Source organism: Lithobates pipiens, unplaced genomic scaffold, assembly GCF_037356315.1.
Source record: "Lithobates pipiens isolate NorthernLeopardFrog02 unplaced genomic scaffold, aLitPip1_a1.2 Scaffold_3, whole genome shotgun sequence".
Classification (NCBI taxonomy): Eukaryota; Metazoa; Chordata; class Amphibia; order Anura; family Ranidae; genus Lithobates; species Lithobates pipiens.
Window position 1 is genome coordinate 67,483,547 of NW_027507790.1, and position 24,429 is coordinate 67,507,975.

The window sequence follows — 24,429 nt, forward strand, 5'->3', positions numbered from 1 at the left end:
TACCCAAGAAAACGGATATAAAATCCTAACCAGATGGTACCGTACACCTTCCCTTTTACACAAAATGAACCCAGCCATATCAGACGCCTGTTGGAGGTGTCATCAAGAGAAAGGCTCCCTACTCCACATCTGGTGGTCCTGCGCTACCCTTCAGACTTTTTGGAAGGAAGTTTGCCGGATCACGTCCCAGGTCACCTCATACACTCTTGATTTTACCCCAGCCCAATTCCTTCTACACTACTCATCCTTATCACATCATTCATATCACAAGTCATTGGCAATGCATATGATTAATGCAGCAAAACAATGCGTCCCCTTATTCTGGAATTCCAATTGCGCACCTTCACTCAAGGACTGGTTTTTCAGACTTAATAAAGTGGCTGAAATGGAAAAACTGATCCACATTGCACGGGATACCCCCACAAAATATAGCACTAAATGGGCCTGCTGGTCTCATTTTCAGTCGACACCAGAATATAGGGATATAATGGCTTCACCCTCGCAGAAGAGGAATTAACAAGAGCCCACTATTAGGCATTCCACCCGGAACTCCACTATAACATCCTTCTCTGCCCTCCCCCCTTATCACTTGTAGGACCTGCCATACAGAAGATCATCCCTACCCCTGGCACTTCAGTCTCCTATTGGACCATAGAGGATTCGGGGAAGCCAGAGACGCCCCCCCCCCCCAACATCCACCCTTGACCCTGTCTTCTTCCCTTTATCCTCCCCCCGCCCATTTCGTACCTGGTCCCCAATACACTCCCCTGTCATCCCTAGGCACTTTCCCTAATCGGCACCCTTCATATGCCGGACACATATCTAGTTCATCTCTTCCTATTTACAAGGCCCAAGAATGAGGAGCAAATATCCGTTACAAGATTGGAAAAACACCAGACTTCCCTCCCACTCGCGGGGTCCCATATAGTCAAAATTCCTTTAAGCCCCCTGGATTAAGCCCCCTAGACCCAGCCACAGCACACCTTCCTATAATTAGGCCCCTCCCGCTCTAATGTTTTATACCCCCTTCACACTCTATGCCAATCCACCAGGCATCCTACTCTGAACAGCAGGGAAGGTCACGACTCCTGTCTCCCATTCTCATTTGTTACTGTATGTCTTGGTACCATAAGTCTTGTAATAAGATGAAAGTTTTGGGCTTTGTATCCCTTTTTGTGTGTTCTTCCCTACTATTCAAGACTTCTGTAAGCTCTTTTTTCTTTTTTCTCAATAAAGAAAAATTTCTGGAAAAAAAAAAAGAAGCGACTGACCTGATTGACTCCATGTGAAAGGAGCGGATCCTCAGAAACTGATTCAGATTCCGTAGATCTCGAATTTGTCTGATATCCCCATTTGGCTTTGGCACCGTAAATAGGTTTGAGTAAAACCCCAAACCTTGCTCTTGTTTGGGAATCTGTATGATCACCCCTTGAGCCAATTATCGGTCTAATCCTTGCAACAGGGATTGTCTTTTGCATGGATCCCTGGGAACATTGATCTCAAAACAGGACGGTGGAAACTCTCAAAATTCTAGCTTGTATCCTAGGGATACAGTGGAGAAAGTCCACCTGTCCTGAATTTCCCTTTGCCAGACTTCTGAGTACCTCAGGAGTCTTCCCCCCACCTTGGTGAGGGGAGATGCCTCTTCATGACGAGGCCTTGGTATTCTGCTTTGCAGACTTGCGACCCCAGGTCTTCCTTTGTGCCTGGGTTTGACCCTGGGATCTTCCCGTAGAGTCTGACGGCGGAGGCCGTCAACCCTGCCTAGAGGTGGATGCTCTTGCCGCGGGGGAAAAAGTCTTTTTAACCACTTTCAGACCGGACCATTTTGCTGGTAAATGACCAGAGGTCTTTTTACACTTTGGCACTGCGCTGCTTTAACTGGTAATTGCGCGGTCATGCAATGTTGTACCCAAACGAAATTTGCGTCCTTTTCTTCCCACAAATAGAGCTTTCTTTTAAAGGTATTTGACTGACTCTGCGATTTTTAATTTTTGCGATATAAACGTAAAAAGACCGCAAATTTTGAAAAAAAATGATATTTTCTACTTTTTGTTATTAGAAAAATCCAATAAACTCAATTTTAGTCATACATTTAGGCCAAAATGTATTCAGCCACATGTCTTTGGTAAAAAAAAAAGTCAATAACTGTATATTTATTGGTTTGCGCAAAAGTTGTCACATCTACAAACTAAGGTACGTTTTCTGGAATTTACGCAGCTTTTAGTTTACGACTGCCTATCTCATTTCTTCAGGTGCTAAAATGGCAGGGCAGTACAAAACCCCCACAAATGACCCCATTTTGGAAAGTAGACCCCCTAAGGAAATTGATAAGTGGCATGTTGAGCCCATTGAATATTTTATTTTTTTGCCTCAAGCGATTGAATAATGACAAAAAAATTTTTTTTTTTTTTTTTTTTTTTTTACACAAAGTTGTCACTAAATGATATATTGCTCACACATGCTATGGGCATATGTGAAATGACACCCCAAAATAAATTCTGCTGCTTCTCCTGAGTACGGGGATACCACATATGTGGGACTTTTTGGGAGCCTAGCCGCGTACGGGGCCCCGAAAACCAAGCACCGCCTTCAGGCTTTCTAAGGGCGTAAATTTTTGATTTCACTTCTCACTACCTATTACAGTTTTGAAGGCCATAAAATGCCAAGATGGCACAAAATCCCCACAAATGACCCCATTTTAGAAAGTAGACACCCCAAGCTATTTGCTGAGAGGCATGTTGAGTCCATGGAATATTTTATATTTTGCCACAAGTTGCGGGAAAATTACAAACTTTTTTTTTTTTTTTTTTTTCACAAAGTTGTCACTAAATGATATATTGCTCACGCATGCCATGGGCATATGTGAAATGACACCCCAAAATAAATTCTGCTGCTTCTCCTGAGTACGGGGATACCACATATGTGGGACTTTTTGGGAGCCTAGCCGCGTACGGGGCCCCGAAAACCAAGCACCGCCTTCAGGCTTTCTAAGGGCGTTACAGTTTTGAAGGCCATAAAATGCCAAGATGGCACAAACCCCCCCCAAATGACCCCATTTTGGAAAGTAGACACCCCTAAATTTAGGGGTACACTAGTGAGACTAGGTAATAAATGGCGGGTGCCCTGAAACTATAAAAAAATAACTAACCAACCAGCGTCACCTGTAACAGTTATATGGTGATCACTGGTAAAAGGGTTAACTAGGGGGCAATCAGGGGGCTTTATGCGGTAGTATATGGGGGTCCCTGGCGCTATAAAAAGCTGCGGCGAACCTAAATACCTACCTGCCTAACTAGCGTCACCTGTGACACTAATACAGCGATCAGAAAAACGATCGCTTATTAGGCTGGGTTCACACTGGAGCGATGCGGGAACGCCACGAATCCGCGGCGGGTTCCCGCATCGCATGCCTCCCGGCGGCAGTTCACACTGCCCTATGCGAACTGCTGGGAGTGTCAGTGAAATGTTAATGACACCCCCAGATCAGTTTGCATATCGCAGTGCGATCTGCAAACTCGGATCGCATGGTGTGAACACCCATGCGATCCGATTCTGCTGCGGACCAAAAAAAGGGTCCCGTACGAGTTTGCGGCGGGTGCGGCGGGTGCAACGCGAATTCAGCCATACTATCTGTATGGCTGAACTCGAATCGCACAGAGATCGGATGCGATTTGCACTGCAGTGCGGTGCGAATCACATCCGTTCTCATAAACCGCTGCAATGTGAACCCAGCCTTAGTGACACTGGCGACGGGGGGTGATCACGGGGTTAAACCTTTATTGGGGGGGTTAGGGGGGTACCTTAGAACTAAAGGGGGCTAACCCTAACTGCCCTAACAGTTATTACAGTCACAAATGACACCCGCCGGGTGATCAGGGGGTTAAACCTTTATTAGGTAATAAATGGCGGGTGCCCTGAAACTATAAAAAAATAACTAACCACCCAGCGTCACCTGTAACAGTTATATGGTGATCACTGGTAAAAGGGTTAACTAGGGGGCAATCAGGGGGCTTTATGCGGTAGTATATGGGGGTCCCTGGCACTATAAAAAGCTGCGGCGAACCTAAATACCTACCTGCCTAACTAGCGTCACCTGTGACACTAATACAGCGATCAGAAAAACGATTGCTTATTAGGCTGGGTTCACACTGGAGCGATGCGGGAACGCCACAAATCCGCGGCGGGTTCCCGCATCGCATGCCTCCCGGCGGCAGTTCACACTGCCCTATGCGAACTGCTGGGAGTGTCAGTGAAATGTTAATGACACCCCCAGATCAGTTCGCATATCGCAGTGCGATCTGCAAACTCGGATCGCATGGTGTGAACACCCATGCGATCCGATTCTGCTGCGGACCAAAAAAAGGGTCCCGTGCGAATTTGCGGCGGGTGCGGCGAATGGCTGAACTCGAATCGCAGAGATCGGATGTGATTTGCACTGCAGTGCGGTGCGAATCACATCCGTTCTCATAAACCGCTGCAATGTGAACCCAGCCTTAGTGACACTGGCGACGGGGGGTGATCACGGGGTTAAACCTTTATTGGGGGGGTTAGGAGGGTACATTAGAACTAAAGAGGGCTAACCCTAACTGCCCTAACAGTTATTACAGTCACAAATGACACCAATGCAAAAAAAAAAATGCATTGGTGTCACTGTGACTGGGGGGGCAGGGGTAATTGGGGGGGTGATCGGGGGGTAAAGGGGGGGTGTGAGTGTGCCTGGCATGTTCTACTGTGAAGTGTCGTGTTGGTGCAACTCACCGATCCTCTCTCCTCGGTGTCGGAACGAAAAATACCGACACGGAGGAGAGATTACATCACTTCCTCTCCTGTGTTTACATTACAGGAGAAGAAGTGATGTCACGAAGGATTTCCATTCGTCGGGAGCGATCGCGAGGGGGTGGCCATGAATGAATGGCCGCCCCCTCATCCCGGATCGCTCCCGAACTAATACCGACCGCCGCAGGCACCGGGGGGGGGCCCGATCGGGCCCCCCACCCGCGGGAAGGCAGGGACGTACAGGTACGCCCATATGCCTGCCCGTGACATTCTGTCGACGTACATAGTCGTGCGGCGGTCGGCAAGTGGTTAAACTAAGGACGTGTATATTTTCTTTTGACTGGCAAAAGACTACTCTTTCTGCTGGAAATAGTTTGAATGTATTTATCCAAACTATCACAAAATAGTCGTTTTCCCTTAAAGGGGAAACTAGTTAGAAGGTTTTCAGCTGACCAACCCTTTAACCAAAGGGTCCTTCGCATGTGTACAAGTACAAGCGCCAGCCGTGATGCCTGGTGAATAGAATCCTGCATCTATGGCAAAGTATAATGCTTTAGGTAGCTCGTGAGCTTGTTGTGCAGAGAGCTTTTTGAGGGCATCTGTGAACTGGTCCTTTAAGGACTGACAGATGCCTATAGTTGCGATTGCAGGCTGAGTTACGGTCCCTGCTAAGGAAAAAGAGGATTTTAACAGACCTTCCAACTTTTTATCTGTTGGATCTTTATGCATATGTGCATTGTCCACTGGGCAAGTTAAACTTTTATTCACATTGAAAATCACAGCGTCCACTACTGGAACTTTCCATCTCTTAGTGAACTTTTCCTCCACAGGATAGACTTGAGAATCTCTTTGGAGGGGAAAAATGCTTTTGTTTCCTCTGCAGACGAATAATTGGCTTGTTTTTCCCGATCATCTGAGGCTAATACCTAGTCTTGTCCCCCCAGTTCTTTTGCACTGACTGTAAAGAGTCTAAGGTGGAGGATTTTGTATACAGGGGCTGAAGTGTGTGAAGCAGTTGCACCACCGCTAGCTTCCAAAGACTCACACTGGCTTGCCATGTCTGATCTCTCCAAAGCGGACAGTATGGAGGCATGACTGGGGTTCCCAGTGCCTGGTGGTGACACCTTAAGTACCTTTACGGTAGGTCTGGAAGACATAATGCTAAGTACAAAAGCAGAGGTACACACATCTGCTTGAGAATAGTTTTAGCAAAACAATGTCATGCTAACAACAGTTCTTTTTAGCTGCTTAACCTCCCTAGCGGTAATCCCGAGTCTGGCTCGGGTTGGGAATTTCATTACAATAGCGGTAACCCCGAGCCAGACTCGGGCTTGCACCGCTCGATGCAGGGGAGGACACAGGTAACGTCACTTACCTTGTCCCCTGGATCCAGCGATGTCCGCCGCGCTGTGCGATCGAGCTGTCCTCCGCTCGATTCACAGTGCCGAATGCCGCCGAGCTCCGTTCCCTGCGACGTTACGGCGCACGGGAGCGGAGAACGGCGGCAAATTCAAAAATGTAAAAAGACACAAAAGACACACAGCACTGTAATCTTACAGATTACAGTGCTGTAGTAAAAAATACACACCCCTTTGTCCCTAGTGGTTTGTGCAATGCCCTGCATGCACTTTTATATTATAAATACTGTTTTTTACTGCTTGTAATTTGGAGATTGTCCATAGCAACCAAAACATGTCCCTTTTTCATTTTTTTGGGGATTTGATTACATTATTGAATAATTTTTATTATTCTTTATTATATTATAAACTTTATCATACCCGGGATGTCCGCTAGACTCTGGTTTGAAGAGATTTCAGAGCGTTATTCCTAAGAATTACAGGACTACAAAATAAAAGCCAGATTTCCATGCAAAATAATTGTACCGCTTTCAGCACCTTATTCCAGACTGAATCATACCGCCAGGGAGGTTAAGACATAATAGTTTTTTCCTGTACTGGAAATGCCTGTTTCACTCCCTTACATGCCCAGCGCTCTGATGTCCCCTAGTGTGACAGACTCCTCTCTTCACTGGAAAGATTCACTGTAACAGAGAGAGTGTCTTTATGTGTAAACCACGGGTGGACCTGATTGGCGTCCTCAGCGCTTCCCTTTCAGTAATCAAATGCTGTGTGAATGGACGTTACGTCCCATACACAGCGTCATGTTACCCTGCGGCCACACCCCTCTGCGTCCTCCAGCAACACCCGCCCTCACCTTTAACATGCCTAGTTCACTCGCAAACGGCATTCGGGTCTATGCTCAGTGCCACCTATCTGTGCCGCCTATCAGTGCCCATAAGTGTGGCATATTCATGCCTCCTGGTCAGTGCCTCTTAATCAGCACTGCCTCATCAGTGCTGCCTCATCAGTGCCAGCCTATCAGTGCCCATCAGTGCTGCCTCATCAGCGCCCATCAGTCATAGAAAAAAAAATACTTATTAACAAAATTTAATGACAGAAACTAAGAAAAACGTTTTATTTCCCCCCCAAAAAATTTTGGGGGAAAAATAAACCCCGGAGCGATTAACCACTTCAATACAGGGCACTTTTGCCACTTCCTGCCCAGCTCTGCAAAGCTGCATGGGATCTGCTAGGCTGTACCCTACTGCATGATTCAGGGCTGTCAGCTTTAAAGCGGTTCTTCACCCTAAAGGGGAAGTTTCGCTAATCTGATCCCTCCCCCCCTCCGGTGCCACAATCGGCACCTTTCAGGTAGGAGGGAGGGGGATAATCCAGGTATCTGCACCCACTTCCGGGCAGACCGCCGCAGACGCTCCGCCTCCCCCCCCCCCCCGTTGTGTTCTGGGAAACACAGTTCCCAGAGACAGCGGGGGACCATAAGAGACGTGCAGCGCGATTCGCGCATGCGCAGTAGGGAACCGGGCAGTGAAGCTGTAATGCTTCACTTCCCGATTCCCTGACAAAGGATGGCGGCGGGGGCAGCAGCGAGACGAGCGATCGCTCGTCATCTGCCGCCGCTGGACCCTGGGACAGGTAAGTGTGATTTTATTAAAAGTCAGCAGCTGCAATTTTAGTAGCTGCTGGCTTTTAATATTTTTATTTTAGGTGCAGAACCACTTTAATCAATCAATGTGGACAGAGGCTGGAGCTAAATGAAGCCAGTGCCGCTGGCTTGTAGTGCCTCTCTAAGCAAAAAAAGGAATTAAATATAGTCCCACTGGTATCAGCACCGTGAAAGGTTGCAAAAACAGAGCTTTCACAGAATATGTGGGTTTGAAAAAAAAATTCAAACCACAAGCTAAGGTGGGGGGGTCGGCAACCAGTCAATCGCGATCTAACGGTCAACCACAGGCAAGGGATTGGGATAAGCCCAGGCGGCTTCTAAAAGTCTAAACCAGCTTGTGCTCTCAAAGTTAACAGCCAATCACAGATGGTGGAGGCGTTCAGTGGCTATCAACCAGTGTGCAGGGCACATTGGTCCCCCGAGAGAAAGGAGGCACACTGTGCCCTGTCACACTGGGAGTGATCAATCGATCCCATCACTGCCAACCCCCCCCCTCCATTCCACAGCATTGATCCGAGGCACCCTGGTTTCTACCGCTGGCTTCAGGTGCTACAGGGAAGCCCCAGGGGATTTACCTTTGAAAGTAGATCCTCCCCCAACCTGGCTGCTTAGGTCCCCCCTGCCCCCTACAGCTCTCACCTTCAGCACCCCCTCCACACAGCATTGCCAGACAGTTTCCCCTTCTCACCTCTGGCCAAGGGGTGTTAGGATGGAGAGTGGGCTGTTTTCAGCCCCTTCTTGGGCAAACACAGCAAAATTTGGTACAGATCAGTCCTGTGCTTACTATGTTCCAGTTTCACTTTTATTTATTCATCTGAGACTGCAGAAAAAGGAACTGAGCACTCTGTGTCCCCAGTCCCTTTCACTGTGTGAAAGAAGACATCAGAGGTATGTTTAGATCCCTGATTTTTCAACCAAAATAAAAAGGAAACAAAGTAAGGCCTAGTTCACACAGGGGATACCAGTTTCGACCCATGTGAAGCCACGTTTACATGCACAAGGATGCACAAGTGTTCTGTGTATCCCCATGAAGACAGTCCCATTTATGTCAATTGGGATGCAGCAGCGGCAAGGACACCATCATCCATGTGGGTGCAAGTTTCTGAACTCCCTGTCTGCATTCGAGGCTGTGTACCTGCATGCACAGATGTCAGACTGGGTACAGCAACTGAGCTCTTGCAGCTATTGCACTCCAACTGACATGAATGGGACTGCCTGCATGAGGATGCACAGAACACCCAGTGTTCGTAAATATGGCTTTACATGAGGACAGAGAAGAGGATGGGGGCGAGCAGAGCTCTGTGTGGACACAGATTGCAGATTGGGAGTGAGCTTGCTCGAGTGCTATTGGGGGCACTTGGCAGGGGGGAGAGGAACGGGGCTGCTCTGTGCAAAACAATTGCACAGAGCAGGCAAGTATAACATGTGTCTATTACTGTAAGCCCTGGAGCATCCTACAGAAAAATTGTCAATTGTCAGTGTTTATGTTGCATGCTGGAGCAGTGGAATCAGTTTACTGCCAAGGGACTCTTCAAAGGGGAAATTGGCTAAAATAATTTTGAAAGAAGAGGTTAAACAGGAGTTCCTAGCCCCCGTAAAGGAAGCCTGGAAGTCACATGCACATTGGAAAGGTTTTAGTCGTTTTAGGCTCCATGCGCACTGGAGTATTTAGAGACTATTAGCATTCTTTTTTTCTGCTTCTAGATGCTAAATCCTATGTGTCCATACACACTACTTCAAATTATTAGGCCCCTTCCACACAGGGCAGATTCATTTCAGCAGAGTCCGCCAGCTCAGCAGGAGATCGCTCCATTGATCTCCGCTGAGCCATGCGGATCATAGGTCTGTCTCTGCCCACTGAGCAGGGAGGGGCGTGTCAGAGCGCTGCTGATTCCTGTGGAGAGATCGGATGAAAACAGACAGCATGTTTTCATCAGATCTCATCCGATCCGCCGAGACGGATGGTGAACGGTATCGCCATATCTCTGTTTTTAGTGTATTGGGTGTCAGCGGGCACATCTTCACTGGTATCCGTCTCCCCATAGATGTCCTGCTCAAATCCACATGAAAAAAAGTGTCTAGGAGCAGAAACAAAATTGTTTATGTAGAATTTCTTGGAGCGTTCTTCCAGCAGAAAAAAACAAACAAACCGCTGAATGATTCTAACTGCTTCTAAATGCTACTAAAAAACTACTTTTTTGGGCTTTTTTATTTCTTCATTTACTGCTAAACCTCTAATAAAATACTAATGCTCCTAAAATCTTTTGAATGCTTCTAAAGCTACTAAAGTGCTACTAGAAGCACAAAAATGCCATTAGCATTTTTTTTTTTCGTCCTGCATTTTTCTCAAAATTTTTGTTGAGCTTGTGAAAAACACTAGTGTACATGGAGGCTTAGGGATATGGACCCTAAGGCGCCATGTACACTAGCATTTTGTTTTTTAAGCTCCTAGAAGCTAAATAGTGTTATCCTATGTGTCCATGCACAATACTGTAGCCTATTTCCATTTTTTGAGCTTCAGCATCTACGAGCAGAAAAAAAATATAGGATTTTTGTACTCACCATAAAATCCTTTTATCTGCAATTCACCGACCGACACAGCACCCACCCCTCCTTTTTTTTTCACGTCATACTGCTTGTTGACGTACTGAAGCTGCTGGGAGCAGTGAGGAGGGTTGATAGCACAGGGTCCGCCCCCCTTGGGCAGGATTAAAAGTTCTGTGTATTGTGTAACAATTGTGCCTAGTTCTCCTAATGGCAGGCTATACAACCCATTTAGTTACAGAGAGGAGCTGTGTCGGTCGGTGAATTACACCGTAAAATCCTTTTCTCTGAAGTTCATAGACGAGCACAGCACCCACCCCTCCGGTCTGTTTGTACTGATTTTGATGAACTGAGCTGCTGGATGCAGTGTGAGGGGTTATAGCCAGTAAGACCGCCACCCTGGACTGTACTGTGCAGTTTTGCTGTTTTTAACATGTTCTACCTAGTCCTCTCCTAAAGGGGCGATATAACCCAAAGGTCAAGATGAAGATGCTGTGTACGTCATTTAACTTCAAAGAAAATGATTTTATGGTGAGTACAAAAATCTAATTTTTTCTCTTATATTCACCGACCGACACAGCTCCTTTCTGTAACTAAATAAATGTCCCCAAGCAGTGCCAAACGAGGGGTGGGAAAAAACAGCATAAAAACCTCATCCACCATGACAAATGGGAACTAGTGAAACTTAACCCACAAAAAAACAGCAGTGTGTGTAAAAACACCATCATATAACCGGTATCAACAGCAGTGATCCCCAAGATGGCAACATTGCGGAAGTAATGCAACAGTGCATTAACAAAACAGTACTGCGTTTTTTATTAAAAAAACAGGAAAAAATTCAACTGCAACTACACGGCCGCCTGCAAAACTTTGCGGCCAAAACAGGTATCAGCCGATGCACTGACGTCTACCTTGTAGAACTTGGTAAACTTTTGGACAGACGACCAGACATACCTGAGCGACAGACGCTTGGTGTCGGAATGCCCAAGACGTTCCGATTGCTCTTGTAGAGTGGGCCGTGACTGGAAAGGGGGGCACCTGCCCCTTCAAGGCGTAGGCTTGGCTACAATCTGTCTGATCCACCTGGAAATGGTGGCCGACGAGACCGCCATGCCTTTCTTAGGACCAGCCACTGAAACAAACAGTGAATCTGACTTCCGAAAGGGAACTGTGGCAGACAAGTACGCCGTCAGAGCCCTAACCACATCGAGAGCGTGAAGGGCCACCTCCTTGGGGTGCTTGAGCTTAGGACACAACGATGGTAATACAATGTCCTCATTGATATGAAAAGCCGACACCACCTTTGGTAGAAAGGACGGTTGCAGACGCAACACCACCTTATCCCTGTGGATGACCAGAAAAGTGAACTTGCAGGACAAGGGCGCCAATTCCGAAACCCTCCTGACCGATATGATGGCCACTAGAAAGACTACCTTCTGTGAAAGGGTCAACAGGGGAAACTCCCTGATATTCTCAAACGGCGGCTTCTGAAGCACCGACAACAACACCAGGTTCAAATCCCATGGGGGTAACGGAGGACGCACTGGAGGGACTACATGTCGTACCCCCTGAACAAAGGTACTCACTAATGAGTGAGACGCCAGGGGGTCGCTGAAAAAAGACAGCCAGGGCTGAAATTTGCTCCTTAATGGTGCTCAAAGCCAATTTCTGGTCCACTCCATGCTGAAGAAACAGCAAGATCCTGGATATGGAAAAGGAGCACCGATGCCACCCTTTCTCCTCACACATGGAGATGTAGGCCTTCCAAGTACAATGGTATATCTTCCATGAAGAAGATTTTCGTGCCCTCAGCAATCACCGAGTCCGACAGACCCCGGTTCCTCACCACCTGGCTCTCAATAGCCATGCCATTAAAGCCAGCGATGGTAAAGCAGGCTGAAAGATTGGACCTTGAGATAGGAGGTCCTGCCTCAGTGGCAGTCGCCAGGGAGCGTCTGCCACCAGACGCACCAGGTCTATGTACCAGGGCCGCTGAGGCCAATCTGGGGCAACCAGGATTACTGGAATCCCCTCGGCTTCCACTCTGCGAAGCAGACGTGGCAAGTTTTAGTGGAGGAAAAGCGTAGATCAGCTGGTACTGATCCCACGGAGCCACCACGAATCTCGGCACCTTCTGATTGAGACGGGAGGCCAAGAGATCTACATCTGGTGTGCCCCATTTCAGGCACAGCAGCTGGAATATCTCCGGATGCAACGCCCATTCTCCTGGGTACAGCATCTGACGACTCAGATAGTCCGCCTGCCAATTTTCCACCCCCGGGATGTAAATGGCTAACAGGGCACTCTGCCCACAGAAGTATGTGAGCGACCTCCCGCGCAGCGGCTGAGCTTCTTGTTCCCCCTTGGCGATTTATGTACGCCACAGCCGTGGCATTGTCTGACTGAATCCTGATCGGACACCCTTGAAGATTCATCGACCAAGTGGATGCACAGCATGATCACTCTCAATTCGAGCAGATTGATCAGCAGCTTGGATTCCTCCCGCGACCAGAGGCCCCGAGCCGACTGAATCCCCAACACTCCACCCCAGCCGGATTGACTGGCTTCCGTAGTGATCACCGTCCATTTCAGAGGAAGTAACGATTTTCCGGACTGAATCACCGGGTACCTCAACCACCAGATTAGGGAGTCCCTGACTGGTTGGCTCACCTGGATCTGCCGATCCAGGGACAACGGAGGTTTGTCCCATTTTGTCAATATCTCCTTCTGCAGGACTGTGGTGTGGAACTGGGCATAAGGTACTGCCTCGAAGGAGGCCACCATGAGTCCCAGTACTTGCATGTAAAAGCGGAGCGATGACCACTTGCGGTTCATCAGTAGCTTGACCGCAGATCTGAGAGTCAGCAATTTGTCTGAGGGGAGAAAAACCCTTGCTTCCCTGGAGTCCAACAGTAACCCCAGGTACTCTAGACGCTGAGTTGGTAAAACCACCGACTTCTTTAGGTTCAACAGCCACCCAAATTGTTGCAGGGTCTGCATGGTGATCGCCACATCTTCCTCTAATTCTGAGGAGGAAGATGCTCTCAGGAAGAGATCGTCTAGGTAACCCACGATCGCGATCCCGCGCTGCCTCAGCAACCGGGCAGATGAAAAAGCCACTTGTGAGGGGAAAAAGAGGGCCCTTGCCTGCGGCGAGGCTCCTTGGCCTTCCTGGCCTGTGGGAGTAGTGCACTCTTACCACCAGTGGCATTCTTAATAATGTCATCCAAAGAAGCTTAATAATGTCATCCAACGAGGCTCCAAAGAGCCGCTCGACAAGGAAGGGAAGATCCATCAGGGCTTTCTTGGATGCCTGGTCAGCCGACCAGCATTTCAGCCAAATTAGGCGCCTCAGCACCACAGCTGACACTGAAGCCTTGGATAAAAGAGGGAGAGTATCCAGGGCCACGTCACAAACGTACTTGACGCCTTGCACTTGTTGGTCTGCTAGCTCTAGACAGGGGAGGCGTTCTGCTCTCCCAATTCACGGTGCAAACGTTTTGCCCACTCAGTCAGTCCCTGCGACACCAGTGCGGATGCCAGTACAGGTCACACGGCTGACCCCACAACCATAAATAAGGAACGAGCCACTGCCTCGGCCTTCCTATCCGTGGGATCCTTGAATGCAGAAGTCCCCTCAACCGGGATCGTGGTTACTTTATTTAACCTAGATACTGGGGGGTCCACGACCTGAGGAGCCGACCACTTTTTGAGAAGGCTGTCCTCAAAGGGGTAACGCACCGCCAAATTTTTGGAGACCGAAAAGGTCAGTTGCGGGCGACCCCATTCCCTGTAGATGAACTTGTCAAAATAAGTCAAATACGGGAACACCTTAGGTGAATGTGCTGGCTTGCGGGACCCAAAAGGGACCGGTACATCAGCAGAGGGATCCGCTGGCTCCTGGATCTTCAGGGTATCACTGACACCTGTGATAAGTGCTCCAACCAGCGCCTTGTCACGCCCGGACACGGACGGGGAATCATCCTCGCTGCCCAAATGGTCCTGGTCAGCCTTGTCTGATAGGTCAGAGCAGGGGTCACCAGCCACAGCAGGGCCCGAGTCTGCATCAGAGCTCTCCCCAGAGGACAGGGGGGGCAGGGGCGTTTTACGCTCACCTTTCCTTCCACGCACCGCCTCTATTTTTGCAACAAAAGAGTTAAGGACCGCAGTCAGGGTGTCCATGGACACAGCTCTATCTGCAGGTGACCCGGTTGCAATAGCCTGGATTTTGGGGGAAGAAACAGCAGTTTCTGAAGCCATGCTGACCCTACCCTGTCTGCCACCTGAAAGGGGACTTAGGACAGTGAAGGTCCCACCCTCCTGCTGCCACCACCTGGGGGGGGTGGGGGGGTTCCTAGCACCAGACTCACCACCCTGGAGCGTTCTGTGATGGTTACTAGCCGTGCCTGTAGTCCCCAGGAGGTTACCCAAGTGCAGAGTAAAGAAACTGTCGGCAGCAGCTGTAGAAAAGATCGGTGAAACGATCTGCAGAGCTTGCACCAGCGGTCAGGAAATGGCCATCCAGCGTCCTGTATACACAGGGAACACAGGAAACAGCATGTGATAGCACATGGTATGCTGTCACAAAAGAGCTGCGTGAAAAGAGCGGTCGGGCTGCTGAGGCCCACAAGGGGAACCTGCTCTGCCCTCATCCAAAATGGCCGCCGGACAGCGCCATACGGTGACAAGAGAAATCATAGAACAGCGCTGCCTCCAATCAGAAAAAATACCTCCAGACACCTTTTTTTGGACCCCCCACCCGGGACCAGGACCATCGCTAGCCACACAGACCCCCTACAGGTGAGAGACCCAACGATCCCCATACACACACCGCCAGCAGCATATGCAGCTGCCCCCCCGGGGGAAGGAGGGAAGATAGGGACATGGGAGAGAAGAGGAGGTGAGGTGGCCCCGAATCAACCTCCCAGCTGCTCAACCCCCCGAAGCAGGGAGAGCCGTACTTACCAGTCCTGAAGAGCTGGGAGACATTCCATCACAGACCCACTCCTGCGCAGTTACAGGGTGGCTGCTGGCCTCGGTATACTGTGATTCAGACATCAGTGGCTCAGTCATATGTATACCCCGGAGCATTGAAGCTCACCGACCACCTCTGGAGCTGAGGTATGTCATGGCCTGCCGAGCCTTAGCTGCGACCTGCACTCGCTCGATGGCCAGACTGGGGGGGACTACAAGGATAACAACCAGCCTGTCACCCAGCCTGCAGTTGATGAAAGATCCTGTGATCTTCTATCTTGCGCAAAAGTATAAATCCTGCATCAAAAAAATCAACCAAAGGGCCCGCAGGGTTCCTAGGTCATTCTTCACTAGGCAAAATAAAACTGAGGCTGCTGGGGCAGCAGGGAGGGTTGTTAGCACAGGGTCCGGCCCCTGGGCAGTACTGACAATTCTTTGTATTGTGTTACAAATTTGCCTAGTTCTCCTAGTGGCAGGCTAACAAACCCATTTGATTCGGTCCGCGGGTGTCATGTTGTCCAAGCCGGCATTTTTTAACAACAAACTCGTGGTAACGCCAGGAGAGGACAACATGACACCCGCGGACCGGATCCTATGTGACGGACGAATCAGATGAAAAAACCGCCCCCCTTGTATTCTACATGCCTTTTTATGCCTTGGAAAATGTGAGTGCATCATCTGTTTGTTTTACCTGTGAATAAATTGCCTTTTAAAAATCTACACCCAGAGGCGCCCCCTTCTTCTCTTTTCCTGCAACAGTCTAGGAGCCTGGTTTCAGCTCCCTGTGGTGGCAGCCCTGCATTCCAAAGTCCCACTCAAAGAACGAAAGACACTTTCACGGGACTTGAGAACTAAAAGTTCTCATTCATATTATCGTCCAATATAACTTTATACAGACAGCCCTCTGGAGTATATTATTTTCTGATCTTTTGCGCCTCTACTTGTCGTGTAACAAACCCATTTAGTTACAGAGAGGAGCTGTTTCAGTCGGTGAATATAAGAGAAACACCAGTTTCTGAAGCCATGCTGACCCTACCCTGTCTGCCACCTGAAGGGGACTTAAGACAGTGATGGTCCCTCCCTCCTAACTGCTGCTGGCTGAGGGGCTCTTTCCCGCAGGACTCACCACTCTGACTGGTTCTGCGCTGTCCAGCAAGTAGTGCCTGTGTTCTCTGTCAGCTCCCAGGTGCAGAGGAATTCCCACTGTGTTATCCAAAGCTGCTGCTTATGGCGCTGAAACCGATCTGCAATGTGCCCAGGCTCAAACAAAAAAGGCGCCAACCGTCCAGTATAAGGACATAAAGCACTGAGAATGGCCTCCGGACTACAGGAAAGCATGCTGCTCCTAGAGACTGATCAAAAAACGTGCTCAGGCTTCAAGAAAATGGCCGTCAGCGTCCAGTATAAAGGAAAAAACACAGGGAAAATGGCCGCCAAATTACAGGAGAGCATGCTGTTCCTTGCCCTCACCTAAGATGGCCACTGAACACTGAAAACCATGAGGGACAGTGACAGAAAATGGCGGTGATCAACGCTGCAGAGATCAGACACAGCCTCAACAGACACCTCCAGGGAGAGAAAAAACACAAGTCAGGGCATAGTCAGCCAGCGCAGCCACCCCCGGAGAGAGCCCCTGTACATGACACACACAATAATCCAGATACAGTTTGTAAGGGCGCTCTGAACTTCAGGACCAAGCAAAAAACAGATATCTTTAGGAACCAGAAAGTCTATAATAGGGTATCTTCCACACTTATGGCTGCACTTATGGAGAGAAGCAATCTCTGAATAGGAAACAGAAAAACAAAGAAAAGGCGCCTCTAAGTGTAGAATTAAAAGCTGTTTAATTTCCCCAAAAAGGGTTAAAAACACTTACAAGATATGTAGACTGGCAGAGCATATCATTAATATCCATGTAGGTGGTCTGGCATGAATGCAGTGGTCACTGGCATATACCAGTTCTTTAGGCTGTGTGTGTCCAGTAGCAGGGAGGTCCAGGGGATGCCAACAGGAAAATCAGCAGGGAGCTCCAAGAGAACTGATAAAGGAACCAATGAGATGTTCCGAAACGCGTCCCTCTTTGATGACTGCTTCCTGTTTTGCTTCCTGTTTGTGGTCCACGCTGGTTGCTGGTTATTGTCTCCTGCCGCTGACGTCACTTCCAGGATCCTCGTGTTTTGAGACTGTGATTGCGGGCTGGCCTGCCAGTTCTCTTGGAGCTCCCTGCTGATTTTCCTGTTGGCATCCCCTGGACCTCCCTGCTACTGGACACACACAGCCTAAAGAACTGGTATATGCCAGTGACCACTGCATTCATGCCGGACCACCTACATGGATATTAATGATATGCTCTGCCAGTCTACATATCTTGTAAGTGTTTTTAACCCTTTTTGGGGAAATTAAACAGCTTTTAATTCTACACTTAGAGGCGCCTTTTCTTTGTTTTTACATGACACACACACACCGCTCAGCAGCCACATGCAGCATCCCCCACAGGGAGGCAGGGAGAGAAGATAGGGACAGGGAGAGAAGAGAGGGAGGTGAGGGACCCCCGAATCGACCTCCCAGGGAATGCCCAGCTGCTCAGCCCCACCAAGGCAGGGAGAGCTGTACTTAACAGTCCTGAAGAGCTGGGAGACAGTCCATCACAGACCAACTCTCCGATCAGTACGGGGTGGCTGCTGGCCTTGCCACACTGTGACGCAGACATCAGTAACCCGGTCATATGTGTGCCCCAGAGCATAAAAGCTCACGACCACCTATGTAGCTGATGTATGTCGTGGCCGGCCCAGCGCATAGCTCTGACCTGCACACGCTAGCTGACCAGGCTGGGGAGACAAGGATAAGGGTATCCAGCCTGTCACCCAGCCGGCTGTTAATAGCAGATCACAGGATCTTTCATCTTGCACAAAAAGAAAAACTTCTACAGAAAAAAAAAAAACAGACCGATAGGCCCGTTAGGGTTCCTAGGTCCTTCTCCTTCACTGGGCAAAATAAAACAGGCTGCTGGAGCAAGCTGAGGAGTTGTAACCTAGGGAACTGCCCCTTGGGCGGAACTAGAAAGTTCTAGTTTTATCACATGTTAACATGTCATGCCTAGTCCTCTCCTGAAGATGGCATAACAACCCAATGGTCTAAAGAGAAGAGCTGTGTCAGTCTGTGAATATAAGAAGAAATATATATGTTTGGGGGTTTTAACCACCTCGCGCACGCCCTATAGCCGAATGATGGCCGTAGAGCAGGCGCGTTCGTCCGGGAGGCCGTCCCTGGACATCCTAATGTTTACCTCCGCAATTCGCGCCGCCGCGGGCGCGCATCGCGGAAGTTCTGTGTTCGCCGTGTCCCCCGGGGACAGGCAAACACAGATCGCTGTAAACGGCCAATCACAGCGGCCGTTTACAGCGCGATCGGCGTGTCCAATGGGAGATGATCTCATATGTAAACAGCGCCGCTCTCCCTCCTCACACAGACAGAGTGTGAGAGGGGAGAGATGAACGGCTGCAGCCGTTCTGCTTTGCTTTGTTTTGGAAAAAAAAAAGTTAAAAAAAGTGCCATCCTCCCCCAGCAGTGCCATCCATCCTCCCCCAGCAGTGCCATCCTGCCCCAGTGCCATCCACCCCAGTGCTACCTGCCCCCAGTGCCACCTGCCCCCAGTGCCACCTGCCCCCAGTGCCACCTGTCGTCAGTGCCATCTGTCCCCAGTGCCATCTGTCATCAGTGCCACGTATAAGTGCCATCTGTCATGAGTGCCACGTATAAGTGCCATCTGTCATCAGTGCCACGTGTCATCCGTGCCACATAGTGCCATCTGTCATCAGTGCCACGTATCAGTGCCATTTTTCATCAGTGCCACCTGTTGTCAGTGTCACGTGTCATCAATGCCACTTATCAGTGCCATCTGTCATCAGTGTCACGCGTCATCGGTGCCATGTATTAGTGCCATATGTCATCGGTGGCACGTATTAGTGCCATCTGTCATCAGTGCCACGTATTAGTGCCACGTGTCATCAGTGCCACGTATTAGTGCCATCTGTCATCAGTGCCACATATTAGTGCCATCTGTAATCGGTGCCACGTGTCATCAGTGCCACGTATAAGTGTCATCATTGCCACGTATCAGTGCCATCTGTCATCAGTGTCACGTGTCATTGTCCTGGTGCTTCAAAAGTGTAATAAATAGTCAACAAGTTAGATGTGTAATTTATGTTCCTAGAACACATGATGGCGCTACCTGCATGGTGGGCCTCTCTATGTGGCCAGGCTGTGAAAAAGTCCCACACATGTGGTATTGTAATACTCAGGAGGAGTAGCAGAATTTTTTGGGGGGGGGTGTCATTTGTGGTATACACATGCCATGTGAGAGAAATAACCTATTACAATGACAATTTTGTGGAGAAAAAAAAAATGAAAAATCTTAATTTTGCAAAGAATTGTGGGAAAAAAATGACATCAAAAAGCTCACTATGCCTCTTACTAAATACCATGGAATGTCTACTTTCCAAAAAGGGGTCATTTGGGGGGTATTTGTACTTTCCTGACTTGTTCGGGTCACAAGAAGCGAGATAGTCCACCAGTACATCAGATGTGATCAATTTTGTGCGATTCGCACCACAGCTTGTAGACTCTCTAACTTTCACAAAGACCAAATAATATCCACTAATTTGGGTTATTTTTACCAAAGATATGTAGCAGTATAAATTGTGGCCAAAATTTATGAAGAAAAATTAATAATTTGCATAATTCTGTCATAGAAACAAAGAAATATGCGTTTTTTTTCAAAATTTTCGGTCTTTTTTCATTTATAGCGCAAAAAATAAAAACCCCAGAGGTGATCAAATACCACCAAAAGAAAGCTCTATTTGTGGGAAAAAAAGGACAAAAAATTAATTTGGGTAGTGTTGCATGACTGAGTAATTGTCAAAGTGTGAGAGCACCGAAAGCTGAAAATTGGTCTGGGCAGGAAGGGTGTTTAAGTGCCCAGTAAGCAAGTGGTTAAGTAATTTTCTAGCAAAAAATAAAGATTTTAACTTGTAAACACCAAATTGTCAAAAATAGGTTTAGTCATGAAAGGGTTAAAGGGATTGTAAAGTACATTTTTTTTTTTAAAATAACAAACATGTTATACTTACCTCCACTGTGCAGCTCGTTTTGCAGAGTGGCCCCGAACCTGCTCTTCTGGGGTCCCTCGGCGGCTGTCTCTGCTTCTTCCTGCAGGTACTTCTCACGTTCATGCGAGCTCCCTCGCATGGTGAGAAGCACCTGCGGGCGAGCTCCCGTGATACAGCCGGGAGCCAATGACTGTGCTGCCTTCAATCCATCCACTCCAGCCAATCAGCGGCCAGGCTGAGCAGCGAAGAGGACGGCGGGGGCGAGCGCGGGACTTTTGAGGGGTGAGGTAAGTAAAATGGGGGGACTGGGGGCTGAGACATAGAATGCATTAAGGTGAAAAAACATTTACCTTTACAACCCCTTTAATGTTTGTTTCAGTGTTTACTGTTAAGTTACACACTGGCCCAACTACTGTTATGCTGGAATCTGTGTATTAGTGTCAACTTTTGGTCCACTTATCTGCTTTTATGATCCATAAAATACAGTTAATTGAAAAAAAAAAAATGACACTGCTAATGAGTGATGCAGGGGCTTTGTCATGAGCCATTTGTCATGAGCTACGGAAAAGCAGCAGACATTGCCTGCCACAGTCTGCACCCAGATCTGATCATTTACATCACCCCAATAACTGATCTATAGCCAATAAAATGGAGAAACCTTTCCCGGGGCGGGGGTGGTGTCCTGGCCACGTGCCCTCCCCCTGCATCTGGCTCTTGCTCTTCCAGTCATGTCTCACACCTGAAATAGAAAAAAACAATACTTCAGTCCCTCAACCATAACATAACCCCCAACACTGCACAGAGATCACCCCCTCCCCCACAACATAACCCCCCTCCAGTACTGCAGAGATCAACCCCCCCCCCATAACCCTCCAACACTGCAGAGATCAACCCCTCCCCCACAACATAACCCCCCCCGCAGAGATCACCCCCCATAACCCCCCAACACTGCACAGAGATCACCCCTCCCCAACAATCCACCCGACCCCTCCCCCCCAGTACTGCACAGAGATCACCCCCTCCCCCATCCCTTCTATAGCGGACATTGCGCCTGCCGCCCGCCAGGAGCTCCTGGTTCCGCGCTAAAAAGTGAGGAGCTCCAACCACACCCGAGGAGACAGGCTAGAAGATCCGTCATTAACACAAACACGACCCCGGAACAGTCCTTCTTGATAGGCCCCGGCCGCCATTACCTGAACCGCGCTCTCCTCAGAAACTCCGCTCTTCTCTCTCCTCACACGTCCGACAAGCCTCTGCGCAGTGCGCACTCCGCAGCATAAAATAGCACTTGGAATCTGGGAGGAGCCCACACCGCACAGCCAATAGGGAAGAGCAAATATCGCGCGCTTTACGGTGATTAGCAGGTGGCAGCGCTGGGTTGCGGTCTATGCATAGACTGGCATGCAATGTTCTAGTAGGGGTGGTTGGCAGGAAGAGTACGTGTTCTTATGAGAAGTAGTTTGTCATGCCCCTTTGCACAAACTCCACACGTGTGTCCTAATATATATATATATATATATATATATATATATATATATATATATATATATATATATATATATATATATATATTTATAGGCCTTGTTTGTTTTTACTGCCTCCTCCAACCAAAAAGGTACCCAGGAGTAGAGTCACATTTTTATTGCACCCTAACCACTCCCCTGTAAGCTTTGTAGAAGATGTACACAGGCGGCAGCCAAGACATCGAATCACAAGAAAGAAAATGATCCCCGCTGTCGCATGCAACGTCAGTGGGAGTGCCTGCAACCACATGCCACACACATAGTTGTGGTGCGCCGTTGCAAGTGTTAATCACTTCAGCCCCCCCCCCCCCCCTTTCATGACCAGGCCATTTTTTGCGATGCTGCACTGCATTACTTTAACTGACAATTATGCGTCGTGTGACGTTGTAGCCAAACAAATACAATTGATGTAGAGCTTTCCTTTGGTGGTATTTGATCACCCTTTCTGAAAAAAAAACAATATTTTTTACTTTCTGCTATAAAACACATCCAGTAAAAAAAAATATACAAAATCACATTTATTCATGAATTTAGGCCAATATGTATTCTGCTACTTTAAAAAAATCCCAATAAGTATATTGATTGGTTTGGGCAAAAGTTATATCATCTACAAAATATGGGACATTTTTATGGAATTTTTATAAATTTTTTATTTATTTACTAGTAATTGCGGCGATCAGCGACTTATAGGACTGCAACATTGCAGCGGACAAATCGGACACTAACTGACACTTTTTGGGGACCAAGTGACACCAATACAGTGATTAGTGTTAAAAAATATGCAATGTCACTGTACTAATCAAAGGGTTAAATGTGTCCCTAGGGAGTGCTTACTAACTGTGTGGGGAGGTGTTGGTACTGTGGGAAGACAGAGATCCATGTTCCTGCTCAGCAGAAATCCAGGATGCCTGTCTTCTCTTGTCACAGAACGGTGTTCTGCCTCTGTCAGGAACGATTTGTGGGTCCCGGTGGACATCAGGTCCGCATGGATCCGCTGATTTACATTAAATAAGTAACATTAAACCTTACTTTTTTTTCTTTCCATTTAACCACTTGCCAACCGGCTCACGCCGATATACATCGGCAAAGTGGCACGGGTGCGCAAAACAACATACCCGTACATCACTGCGTCATCTGCGGCTGGAACGCACCCACCGCGGGAGCGTGCCCATGGGTGCTGAGGACTTGATGTCCACCGATGGCCCGCGATTGTGGCACGGAGAGGCTGAACAGGGCGATGCCTATGTAAACAAGGCATTTCCCTGTTCTGCCTAGCAACATGACAGCGATCTACTGGTCCCTGTCATTGGGAGCAGTGATCTCTGTCATGTTCTAGTGAGCCCATTCCCCCTACAGTTAGAACACACTGAGGGAACACAGTTAACCCCTTGATCACCCCCTAGTGCTTAACCCATTCCCTTCCAGTGACATTTACACAGTAATCAGTGCATTTTTATAGCACTGATAGCTGTATAAATGCCAATGGTCCCAAAGTAGGGTCAAAAGTGTCTGATCTGTCTGCCGAAATCACGATAAAAATCACAGATCGCCACCATTATTATTAAGAAAAAAAATATGAATAAAAATGCCATAAATCTATCTCCTATTTTGTAGACGCAATAACTTTTTGCGCAAACCAATCAATATACGCTTCTTTTACCAAAAATATGTACAATACATTTTGGCCTAAACTGTTGAAGACATTTGTTTTTTTATATATATATTTTTGGGGTATATTTATTATAGCAAAAATTAAAAAAATGGCCTTTTTTTCAAAATTGTTCTTTTTTTGTTTATAGTGCAAAAAATTAAAACCGCAGAGGTGATCAAATGCCACGAAAAGAAAGCTCTATTCGTGGGAAAAAGGACGTCAAATTTGTTTGGGTACAACGTTGCGGGACCGCACAATTGTCAGTTATAGAGACGCAGTGCCGTATCGCAAAAAAGGGCTTGGTCGGGAAGGGGGTAAATCCTTCTGGGGCTGAAGTGGGTAAAATAATAAACGTGTTATACTTACCTGCTTTATGTAATGGTTTCCACAGAGCAGCCTTCATCCTCTTCTTCTGAGGCCCACCATCAGTCCTCCAAGCTCCCACTCTTTGGCAAGTACATACCATAGCGAGGCGCTGTCAATGAGGGCACTCATGCGTGCTCACTCTCGAGCTGCCATGTCTGCGTCCATTAACATATTCCAGACAGTTCGTCCTTGCCCCCGCACCCTCATCACAGCATTTGATTGACAGCAATAGGAGCCAATGAAGTCAGGAGGGAAACAGCAGCAAGAGACCCTGCTCTCATGTACATTTCTGGATCAGGCTCGGATAAGTATAAGGGGGTAGGCCGGGGCGATCCAACAGCTCAGGAGTTTTTTTTTTTACCTTAATGCATAGAATTCATTAAGGTAAAACACCATAAAGTGGTTGTAAAGAGAATGTAAAGAGAAAAACCTTCTGTGTGCAGCAGCCCCCCTAATACTT

At 48.1% G+C, this 24,429-nt stretch overlaps 1 protein-coding gene across 2 annotated transcripts in view; it reads right to left on the bottom strand.

Annotated features, from left to right (window-relative positions):
* Window positions 1-21,729, bottom strand: part of PIWIL1 (piwi like RNA-mediated gene silencing 1) — a 510,395-nt gene extending 488,666 nt beyond the window's left edge. For both annotated transcript variants that reach the window (XM_077461809.1, XM_077461808.1), the window contains exons 1-2: window positions 21,623-21,729; window positions 21,088-21,168 (exon numbers count right to left, since the gene is read on the bottom strand). In XM_077461809.1, coding sequence (XP_077317935.1) covers window positions 21,088-21,159 — 72 coding nt within the window. In that variant the 5' untranslated portion in view covers window positions 21,160-21,168; window positions 21,623-21,729. The remainder of the gene's footprint in view (window positions 1-21,087; window positions 21,169-21,622) is intronic.
* Window positions 21,730-24,429: the final 2,700 nt, after the last annotated feature.